This window comes from Mus caroli, chromosome 4 (assembly GCF_900094665.2).
Source record: "Mus caroli chromosome 4, CAROLI_EIJ_v1.1, whole genome shotgun sequence".
Classification (NCBI taxonomy): Eukaryota; Metazoa; Chordata; class Mammalia; order Rodentia; family Muridae; genus Mus; species Mus caroli.
This window is the reverse complement of record NC_034573.1, coordinates 124351789-124363255: the sequence shown is the minus strand read 5'-3', so window position 1 is coordinate 124363255 and position 11467 is coordinate 124351789. Positions and strand designations below refer to the sequence as shown.

Below are 11467 nucleotides of genomic sequence, written 5' to 3'. Positions count from 1 at the left end.
TTCAAACACACACACTCACTCACACATACACATTCACACATACTCAAACACACACTCACTCACACATACACATTCACACATACTCAAACACACACACACACACACACTCACGCACTCTGTCTCTGTCTGTGCCCCCTACCCCCCTCAGTGCAGACAAGCTGACATTAAAGGCTAGGTCCCTGCCTTCTTCCCCAAGTCCATGCCAGGACTCTCCTGTAGGATCCACTGAGAAGCTCGGACAAGGGAGACATGCAGGAGACCAGGCTAGGCCTCTGGGCTACTGCATCTAAGGAGCACACACATGCTTATCTCATGCGCGAGCTAACTCCAGGGAACTGACTCCTGCCAGCCAAACTCATAAGAGACTGAAACATTTGAAGTAGAAATTTACATATATAAGCTAGGTGTATTGGGAGAAATTATTCATCTCCGGTGACCAAAATATTTGCACCTGTTACCGACAGTAGTCTTTTATCTTTTATTTTCAGCAGAGAGAAATTTATATGCCAGGGGTATTTAAATGTCAGGAGTGGGCGTGCTGGCAATGGCTTGGCCAGGGTTAGAAGGAAGCCTCAGTAGCCCATTTGCAGAAAGCCTCAGGGAAGAAGAAAGATTTATGAGGTGAGAGCCTGCCTGGTCTGCCTCCTCTCCGGGAAAGGCGTCCCTGCAGTATTTTCTGTCTTTCAAATTGCAGTTGAAAGCAGATATTTTCCCCCTTGCCTATTACACCTCTTAATTTGTCTCTCCCTATGCTGTTGTCTCCATAAAGAGTTTGCATGAGAGACCCACACAGCAGTGTTATTTTGGCCCCCGGTGTGAGGTTTAACAGCAAAGGAAGGACTAAAGTCCATGGATGCATGTGTCTTGGGGCAGGGGCACACGGTGTCTGATAACACATGCCGGAGTATGTGTGGGCTTGTGGAGGTGGCTCTGGGTATGCCTGTGCACGTTAATGTTTACTTATATAGACCTGTCTAGATACACTTTGGCATAATTGCTAGGGTGTCCGTGCTGAAATTAAGTGTATATTTGCATGTAAGCACACACCCACAAGGTAGCCTCTGTATGCATAAAAATGCAAATGTTCACATACATGCATATCCTATGTATGACCCGTGCATATGTTCAGGTCCCCGCGTCTCTCTCTGCCTGTCCCTCTCTTTTCTTGCATCCCTCGCCAACCCCACCCAAGGGCCTTGGCCACATTTTTGGTGGCGGTTTGCGAGGAACCCTGGAAATACTGATTCAGCCAGACCTAACCACAGCCACAGCTCTCGGGTTTGGTCCAGCCATCCCCATCCCCCCCCCGCCCCCCCCCCCAGAGCGAAGCAGCTGTACTACCGCGACTGGTCTGAGCTCTGGGCATCCCTGGCTACCAGCAACCTGGCAATCCCCGGCTGGTGCTGAGAAGTGACAGGGTCGCCCAACGATGGGCAGCGCCTTCCAGAACAACCTGGTCTCCTGGCCCTTTGAGGGGGAGACCGAAACACAGAGCGGCGCTAGGCGGAGGTGGGCGGTGGAGGGGGCGTCTCGGTCTTTCGGAGTCCAGCGAACGCTGGGCAGAAGCCAATGGGTGACTGTGGCCCATCGGGGATCCCTCGGAAGCAGCCAATGACCTCTCTCCGCTCTGCACCCCGCCCTCTCCACAGCGCGCAGCTGGACCATTGGAGCTACCAGGATGGGGGAGCGCAGCGCCAGCACTGGGAGCGGGGGGCGTGGCCCAGACTGTGACCCGCCCATCTTTCCCGGCTAGGTTCCCCATTGGCCGAACTGCGCTGCCGCGGCGGGCGGAGAGGAGGGGCGCGAGGCGCGCTGTGGGCGTGGTCTGAGGGCGTGGCTGGCGGGGGGCGGGGCAGCGGCGCTGTCGCAGTGAGAGCCGGAGCAGCGGCGGCCCGTCTGGAGCTGCGGCGGGCGAGCCTGCGCGGCTAGCAGAGCCGCGGGGCCGGGAACAGGTGATCGCAGCAGGAGACCCGCGCCCTCCCGAGTTGCGGCGCCGGAGCCAAGGCTTCCTGGCTCAGCGGCAGGCCCAGGGCTGACAGAGGCCAGCTGCAGGCTTCACACGCGCTTCCCGGGTATCCCTCTCCCCCGCGCGAGCATCTGAAGCCCCTGGGTCCCGCGCAGCCTCGGGAGCGGCAGCCGCGCGCGGCGGAGCAAAGTTGTGGATGTGTCCCGACCGCCGGGCCCTGCGCCGTCACCACCGGCTGGGCTCGCGCTCTAGGAGCGGCGCTCACCCTGCAGCCCCGGGGGTTCCCTTTGCAAACTGCTCCAGAGGCTGAAACTTCGGGTGCCTGCGGGTCGGGGCCTGCGTCCTGCGCACCCTCCGCGAGGGCGTCGCGGACGGCATGTGACCACTCCGGCGCGGGAAGGCGCGGGAGGGAGCGGGCTCCGTGGATCAGGCGGAGGGAAGGTTGCGGCGCACGGCGGGCCCGGGCTCCAGCCGAGCAGCCCCCCTCGCCCGGGCCCCGCCGAGGCCGCCGCGCCCCCGCCCCCGCGCGGGAGGATTCGCTCCAAACTCCCTGAACTTCGGGCGGGTCCCGAAGCGGCGGCCTCGAGGTGCGCAGCCTTGCTCGGGGACCCCAGCCACTTCACTCTTGCTCCCCACCCTTGAGGACTCCCGGGGCCCCGGGCGGAGCTGACAGCCCCGTGCTGCTGGCCGCGCCGCGATGCTGGTGAGGAAAGTGCCGGGTTTCGTCCCGGCCTCGCCGTGGGGGCTGCGGCTGCCGCAGAAGTTCCTTTTCCTGCTTTTCCTCTCGGGCCTCGTCACCCTGTGCTTTGGCGCCCTGTTCCTGCTGCCCCATTCCTCTCGCCTCAAGCGCCTCTTCTCGGCCTCGCGGACCCAACAGCCCGGCCTGGAGGTGATGGCCGAAATCGCCGGTCACCACTCGGTGTCAGAGCAGGAGCCGCCTCCCAACCCTGCCCCTGCGGCTCCGGCCCCGGGTGAGGACGATCCCAGCCGCCTGGTCGGTGTCCTCCGTAGGAAAGGGTGGCTGCGGCGAACCCGCCCCACCGGGCCCCGGGAGGAAGGCAACAGGGTTGCAGCCCTCAGGCCGCAGGAAGAGAGCGTCCGGTTCACTTTCGACTACAATGGTTTCCGCAGCCGCCTTCGACACCCGGTTTTGGGGACAAGGACTGATGAGAGTAAGGAGTCCCAGAGTCTGGTGCGAGCTCAGCGAGAGAAAATCAAAGAGGTAAGCACCCCCCCCCCAAACACACACCTCCTGCCAAGACTTCTAGCTGCAAGCGATTCCCCACCTTCTTGGCCTCTCCTGGCTCCTGGTCTACCCGAGACCCTTCAGGCACGCCGCAGCACCGCCCCTCAATCCAAAGTTACTCTCTTTGCTTGATGCCTACTTTAGGATAACTAGGCTAGTTCTTGGCTCCCACCAACCTCCAGGTGGATCCCCCCGCCCCTCCCGTCCCCCTTTAAGTTCCCAGCCCTGGTGGGCTCCAGGCTTTCCCTGATGGGTTGCTAGTAGGAGTGGATTCTAGGTCCTTAGTTTTCGTTTGTACAGGAAGGGAGCCACTAGAAACCCTCTCCCTCCCTGTGTGCCTTTTAAGTCTTGACTTCTCCTAAGCTCCAGCAGGCTCTGGAAAACCCAAGACATGTGAGGTATTTGGGGTCCTGTTTTGTAATCTCTCGGCGTCTTGCAGCCCAGAGATCTCGAGCATTCCTGCTAACTGCTTCTATCGAGCGTTGCCACGATTGTACATAATTGCATGTGAAAGACGAAGGAGTGATCGATAAAGCAGTGGTAATGTTACAGAAACTCCGAGGTTATTGGCTTAATGAGGCGGGTCTTGGACTGGTTCCCCGTAAGGAGTGGGCCGCAGAGGGATTTAGAGGGATCACTTAGACTTGAGTCACAGTCTTAGTTTTAAGACATCAAAAACAAACACGGCTTGGAACTGGCTTGCCAACAATTTGCCAAGAGGCCACTGGTACCTGAGTGTTCTGCCCCACCCCAGCTAAGTGTGGTCTGTGAGAGCTGCGTGGCCAACATAGCAGCGGGAGCTGCAGTGACACCCCCAGGCCACAAGGGGGCTGTGAGCAAGCACTGGGCCAGGGTCTCTTCCCTGGAAGGAAGAGAATGCTTTCCTCTTCCTGGGGACCCAGAAGGAGAGCATTGCTACAGTCTGGACCTCCTAGGTTTACTGCAGGAAGTCAGCAGGGCTGTTTCCATTTCTAGAGAGAGCAGGCAGCACCTTTAGGGTCTCTGCTGCCAAGATGTTCCAGAGCCATTGGAGGACTTGGCTACCCTCTTCCTCTGTGGGAGCTTTCCTTCCTCCCAGGATCACCATTTATGGCTGCTGGTACCCCAAGGTGCTGTGCTGAGCCCTGTTTGAGATTCTATATGAGCAGTCACAGGTCACGGGGGAACCACACATGAGCGAAGTCCTTGGTGTGTGAGTGCTTGTGTGTGTGCACGCGAGCAACTTCAAGTCCACAATTTTCACTCAACTCTCAAAGGTTAATCAAAGACTAGAATTTATAACAGTTACTCGAGAGCCATCCTCTCTGCCCTTTCTGTTAAGGGGCTTTTTCTCTTCCATTCACCCAGGCCACCTGCCTCTCCCTTTCCTGAAACTGTCTCTTAGCACAGCCCTTCTTTCCCACTCTTCCAAACCTCCTTGGTGGGCCACAGCCCCCAGTGAAATCACACATACACCTCGTGCATGCCGTCTCTCATGGGATTCCTAGAGCTGCCAAGAAATTGTCAAAAAGATCTCCAAAAGCATTGGGAATTCTCCAGAGTGGGAGAGGTAGAAGGAGCCACTTCTGAAAGTCTGGGCTAGAGCCTTCTGAGAGCCTCCCTGGTAGGGCATGGCCGAGGGTGGAGTGGGGTGGGGGTGGAGCACGGTAAGCATGGGGGATGGGGGACATGGTAGGCTGGCTCCTGGAGGGGATCTTGGTCCTGCCCATGCAGAGACAGCCTTTATGACTAGCAGAGGCTGGTGCTCCCTACTTGCTGCAGTGGCTGGGGCTGGTAGAAAGGTGTGAGCACTGTAGGCTGTGCAGGTGGGCATGGCTGGGGCTGGTAGGAGGTGTGAGCACTGTAGGCTGTGCAGGTGGGCGTGGCAGGGGCTGGTAGGAGGTGTGAGCACTGTAGGCTGTGTAGGTGGGCATGAGTGGGAGGAGGGCCCCATGGTGCTAGGTATCTGGATGTGTGACACGGTCATCATCGCCTTACACCTCTGGTTGTAGCTAGAGGCAGACTTGTGGTTCCTTGCACCTGCTTTTCTATAGCCTCCTTGCTTTGTCTGCAGACTTCAAGCTCCTCAGAGAGGTGGGCTTGGGGCTGTATTCACAGTTATGTTTGGGGACCTGTCTGTGGTCTTCTCAGGCTCCTTGACTTTGAACCCTGCCCCATGTCCCTATCCTGAAAGTGGTGGCTTAGAAGGTAAGACACAATGATTGTCTTTGTTGTCCCATCAGAGGAGGGCATCTCGCTGGAGGTGTCTATCCATGGGTCTCCTTTGGTTTCTCTCTGTGTCCCACCTAGGGGTGGGTCATTTTAGAGGTACCTGTTTTCCAAAAAGGGACTGTGGCATTTGTCTCTGGTTTGTTTATCTCCAGACACAGATTGATTAGACCCAAGGAGAAGAGGAGAGCTAGCATCAGATAAAAAGAGACCTGTTCTTATACGACGAGGTTTTTGAGAGTGGAAGTAAGTATTAGGATGGAATCAGAGAGAGTGATGGATGAGAGTGGATGGAAACCGGACAGACACTCAGGCTCAGGAGCAAGGAAATGTCTTTGTGAACATTCTGGTGTTAGAGATGGATATGGCTGCTGATAAGATGGGTCGAGGTCACAGCTTCTGGTTAGACACGTGTCAGGACCTACTTTATCCTGGGTTTGAAACCGTAGGTGTCGGAGATGGGGGGAGGGACCAAGAGAACCCGGGTTGGCGTCTTAGCTCAGCTGTTAACTGTCTGTCTTTGGGTAAGCCACGCCCCTTCCTGCAGGACTGGAAGAAGAAGAGGTGATAGGCTGTTGGTGGACAAGGGTCTAGCTTTGGCCCCTCTGTAGAGGTCTGAGCCAGCGAGGGAGGTCTCAGCATTGCATTTCCTCCTTTCTTGTACCTCTTGGTCCCATGTGGTCTAGTGGAGTCACGTGGTGATGGTTTTGATGGCGGTGATGTTGTGTCCCTGGCTTGTACCCATGAATAGCTATCTAAATGTCCATTAATCTAGTTATTCCCGGCACTCAGGTTGAACTTGGGGGAGATGGGGTTGAATGGCTTGCAGCTTGGGCTCGAGAAGGGCAAAGATGGCTAGAATGCATAACACAGCTCTGAGGGCCATACAGACCCACAGGGGATGCTTTCTGGCATTGTGGCATGATGTCACCTACACAGGTGTTGGGATGCATTCATAGCTGTCCTGGGACATGTTTGATAGGGACTGGGAGTCATTGTCCATTGGTAGATGATCTGTGGATTCAAATTCAGGCTTCTCCCAACAAGAGTTGGGAATGGGCAGCCTGTTAGCGTCACATCGCAGGGAAATAATATACACTGTCTTGTTCTCGTGATGGTAGGTTGCTGATCTGAAAACCCCCATGGGTCTCTCCCAATGAAGGGGGCTTTTGTCTGAGGCAGTGGGCAGTCCGGAGCCATGGTACTGGGCACTGGTGTTGGTTATCCCCCTAGCTTATTAGTTACTTTTGAAAACAATTCCAGGAAGGGTCATCTCTTCTGGTTCCTCTTCCCAAAGTGCTTGTCTAGGCAGAGAAGAACTTGGATTGAATTTCTGCGTCCTTGACCGGTTAGCCCTGGACTCTCGTGTGTTACCTCACAGCAGTCTTGCAAAGATTCCATCCTGGGTCTGGGTCTTGGTCTTGATATGGTAAAGGCAATGACCAGGACTCAGGGGCACCTCTTCTCTTCCCCATGCCCCCACGCCCATGTTTACTGCTGTGTTTATGGATCTGCCCTATACCTAGGATCTGGTGTGACATTTAGTTGGCCCAGATACTTGAATATTGATCCAGCTTTATGAAAGATCTGTACATTGGGCTGGGGGAGATCTGTCAGTTGGTGAAGTGCTTGAGGACCTGAGCCTCAGAAGCCATGTGAGGAGGCAGAGCTTGGTGACATGTCCTTATCTTGGTCACGGGGAGGTGGAGACAGATGGATCTTTAGGATTTACTGTCCAGTCAGCCTGGTCTCCTGGGCAGTAAAGAAACCCATTGGTTTTTTGAGACAGGGTTTCTCTGTGTAGCCCTGGCTGTCCTGGAACTCACCCTATAGACCAGGCTGGCCTCGAACTCATAGAGATGAGCCTGCCTATGGCTTCTGAGTGCTGGGATTAAAGGCATGTGCCACAACTGCCCGGCTAAGAGACCCATCTTTAAAAAATAGAAAAGGAAAAAAAAAGCCAGGTTAAGTCAGCTGTTGCTAAGCGGATGCCCCGATTATGATCCCTGAGACTCACATGGTGGAAGGAGAGAACTGTTTCTAAAAGTTATCCCTGACCTCCGCTGACAAACCGAGGTGCTGAGGCACATGCCTGCACCTGTTCCCATAGGCAAAAGAAGCTGCTGGTTTTTTTTTTTTAAAGATTTATTTATTTATTTATTATATGTAAGTACACTGTAGCTGTCTTCAGGCACACCAGAAGAGGGAGTCAGATCTCATTACAGATGGTTGTGAGCCACCATGTGGTTGCTGGGATTTGAACTCTGGACCTTCGGAAGAACAGTTGGGTGCTCTTACCCACTGAGCCATCTCTCCAGCCCGAAGCTGCTGGTTTTTAAAAAAGAATTATTTATTTATTTTATGTGTATCTGTCTTCAGACACACCAGAAGAGGGCATCAGATCCCATTACAGATGGTTGTGAGCCACCATGTGGTTGATGGGAATTGAACTCAGGACCTCTGGAAGAGCAGTCAGTTCTCTTAATGGTTGAACCATCTCTCTAGCCCCTGCTGTTTGTTTTTTTATTTTTATTTATTTATGAAGTGTTCTTTGTGTATATATGGTACATGCCAGAAGAGGGCATCAGACCCCATTACAAATGGTTGTGAGCCACTATGTGGTTGCTGGGAATTGAACTCAGGACCTCTGGAAGAGCAAGATCTAGTGTTCTTAACCCCCGAGCCATCTCTTAAGCTCCCAAGAATTGCTGTTCTTAGAAGACAAGCAAAAGCAAGATGGGTAGCACAGACCACCTGAGGTTGACCTCCAGTCTCCATACGCACACATACATGTGCATGTGTGCCCTCCTCCTAACGTGTACCACACGTGTATGAACACACAAAAATATCTGCAAATGAACAGTTAAGGCTGCTGATAGTTGAGGCTGGATCTTTGCCTCAAGAGCACCTGGGATTTCCACGGTGGGGTTGGGAGGGTGTCTCCAGTCATGTTTAAGGCTGAACAGCTCTACCCAAGAGATTGGCTAGATGTATCAGTAATTTCCCAAGGCTAATTTGAAGGGGTGGAGCTCCTGTGAGTGAACTCTTTCCTGCCTGGGTAGCAGGCACCTGAAGGATCCCTTTAATTATCCCAAAGTGCCTTTGGCTTGGCAGGACATATCCATGGCTCTACCCTTGAGGCCTGCCACCTCAGGCCTCCAGGATACTGCTGACTGTGACAGGCGATGGTGTCATCTTGTCGAGTGATCTTTGCTTCTCATTAGTAGGCTGGTTCATTAGTCATGTGTAGTTTCTCTGTATCTTTGATTTATCATCCCTGGTACTGGGGACAGGTAGGAAAATGAAAAGGCCCTGTGTTCGTTGTAGCATGTGAGTATTGGAGCCTGGGAGATGCCCAGGATAATTAATATTAGGAATGGCGCGGATCGAAACAGCTCTCTGCCTGGAAGAGCTGGCTTGCAGACCACTAAGATCCTGTCAGTCTTTCCTGCTCCTCTGTTTCCTACCTGCCTAGCTGTGTAGTTCATTCACGTAGATGGAGACAGGCTGTAATAACTGGACACATCCCTCAGGAGACTTGTGTCCTGAGCACAGCCACACCCTTCCAATCCCTCCTTAGAATTTACCGCTTTGGATCCTCACTCGTCAGCCTCCGCTAACCCCTGCAGATCGCTGGCTCTCAACTTTCTCTCTGGGTTGCCAGCCTTTTGGGGGACTGGGCATTAGAGAGGTGATTGCTTCCTGGGCCTGGCATCCTTAAGTCTGCCCTTAGTGTTAGATAAGAAACAAATAAAAGGATGCCTGTAAAGAAATCAGCTGTTTATTTCACAGTCAAGTTAGCAGGGGGCGGGGTGAGAATATAGATTCCCTCAGGTGTTCAGAGTGACTGATTTACATCCGTGTTCACAAGATGCCTTTTCTCCAGCTTTCCCGCAAGACTGATCCATTACCCCACCAAAAATAAATATTGTGATATATATTAGGCCTTGCTCAGAGGGTCTTTATATTTTTCTGTTATTGGAAAAAATAAATCAGGCTTGTAGATGGCAATCCTGGCACAGGGAAGCTGCTTGGTGATCTCGGTGGGCACTGGGCCTTGTGAATGGCGGTGCTTGGCCTTCGGGACCTGGCCAGTCTGCATCCCGAGTTAAGGGCAGGGTAGGGGATGGGCCAGGAGTGTTAGGAATCTCTGCTTCCTGTTATGTGTCTGTTGGCCACACCGGTGGTGGCAGCTTAGCCGTGAAATGGTGAATTTGGGAAACAAAGGACAGTTGTTGTCTTGAATAAAATCATGGTTTATTACACGTTTGACAGACAGGGACCATATGTGGAGCGTGGCAGAGTGTCATGAGGGGAGAGGGTGTGTGTGTGTGTGTGTGTGTGTGTGTATGTGTGTGTGTGTGTGTGTGTGTGGTTGGTTGATGGAGTGAAGGGGGCCAATGTTACTACAGCTCGGCATGCCTGCCATTCAGAAACACCAGGCTTGTTCAGACAGCAACGACTCCTGTTTTTCCACCAGCCTCGGGCAGGGGCTTTACTCACCAAGGTTTTCATGACCGGGGGGACGGTGGGGGGACAATACATTTTGGGGCTCTGTGTTTCCATTGCTGATAATGGAGACTCCTCAAAGGAATTTTGACCACCAGAGGACCCTAGTTCCACCTCCTTCTTCCTCCTCCATGTCTCTTCTCTCTGCGACTAGTTAGCACCCAGCTTTAGGCATAGATCTTGTTCTCCTCCTGGACAGGGTTTCCTATGTGTAGCCCTGGTCTAGAGCGGCTACTCACTCTGTACATCAGGCTGGCCTTGAACTTGCCACCTGCCTCTGCCTCCCAAGTGCTGGGGTTAAAGGTGTGCACCACCACGGTCCAGCAGATCTTGTTTTCTCTGCAGGCGAGAGAGCTCTCATCAGTCAGCCCTGTTTTTGTGACCCTACCTTGCAAAAGAGCAATAGCCACAAGGACCATGGCCACAGACCTCAGTATGGTGGCTCAGCTACAGGTGTTGGCTGCCTTTCTAGAAGGTTTGTTTTCTAAGATTTGGGTTGAGAGCCCCCACCCCAGATCTGGGAGGCAGGTGTTCAGCCTGTGCTTTATCATACTGGGGTCTGGCCGTCTCTCATTCATGGCAATGACGTTTTTGACTGAAGCTCAAAGCTGGAGTAGCTGGCCGCAGAATTAGTCTGTGTAAACTCTTGTGAGGCAAATTTGTGGTCCCTCCCCCCAGATTTAAATATATATATGTACTTGTGTGCCTGCGTGAGTTTATGTGCATACACGTGTCCTTGGTGGGGCGCTGGAGCCCCTGGGACGGAGGTTACATGCGTGTGGTAGCAAGCTGCCAGGTGTGGATACTGGGAACCAAGCTTGGCCCCTCTATATGAACAGTGAGTGCTCGCAGCCTCTGCACCATCTCTCCACTTCCTAGGTGAAGGGACAGCAGTCGGGCTTTTGTCTGGCATGTTCTGGGTCAGCTCCTTCCTGCTGAGCATCCACTAAGTAGCAGCCATTTTCAGCCAGGGGCTTGTTCTTTCCCCCCATGACCTTCCACCTCAGTCACTTTCCACAGCACCTGCCAAACACCAGTCATTCTTGCTACCTCAGTGGCCTCCATACACACTGCTGCACAGTGCCACCATACCCGAAGGGCCCAGGACTCTCACCCGTCATCGCTGGTCCTGTGTGCTCTCTCCTTTTTCACAGCTTCATGCTGTAGGCGTTATTTAGGTTAGTATGGGTTTATGTATAGTAAAGTGCATAGACCCTTTCCCCCCCCCCCCCAGGGGGCAGGGTTTAAGACAGGTCTGTCTGTTCGTCTGTCGTTGGTAAGGACTCCAGTTCCATCATAGGGGAATAAGAGCTGGTGACTCTTGTTTTGTTTTTTTAAGATAGGGTTTCTCTGTGTAGCCCTGGCTGTCCTAGAACTCACTTTGTAGACCAGGCTGGCCTTATAGATCAGATTGGACTTGAACCCAGCAATCCGCCTGCCTCTGCCTCTCAGGCTCGGTCTTAAAGGAGTGTACCAGGATTGACTGGCATGCATTGCCTCCTCCTCCTCCTCCTCCTCCTCTTCCTCCTCCTCCTTCT

At 53.6% G+C, this 11467-nt stretch overlaps 1 protein-coding gene across 1 annotated transcript in view; it reads left to right on the top strand.

Moving 5' to 3' along the window:
• Positions 1–1881: 1881 nt before the first annotated feature.
• Man1c1 (mannosidase alpha class 1C member 1) overlaps positions 1882–11467 on the top strand; it is a 139961-nt gene continuing 130375 nt past the window's right edge. The window contains exon 1 of the mRNA XM_021160348.2: positions 1882–3188. Within this exon, the coding sequence (XP_021016007.1) occupies positions 2664–3188 (525 nt within the window). The 5' untranslated portion in view covers positions 1882–2663. The remainder of the gene's footprint in view (positions 3189–11467) is intronic.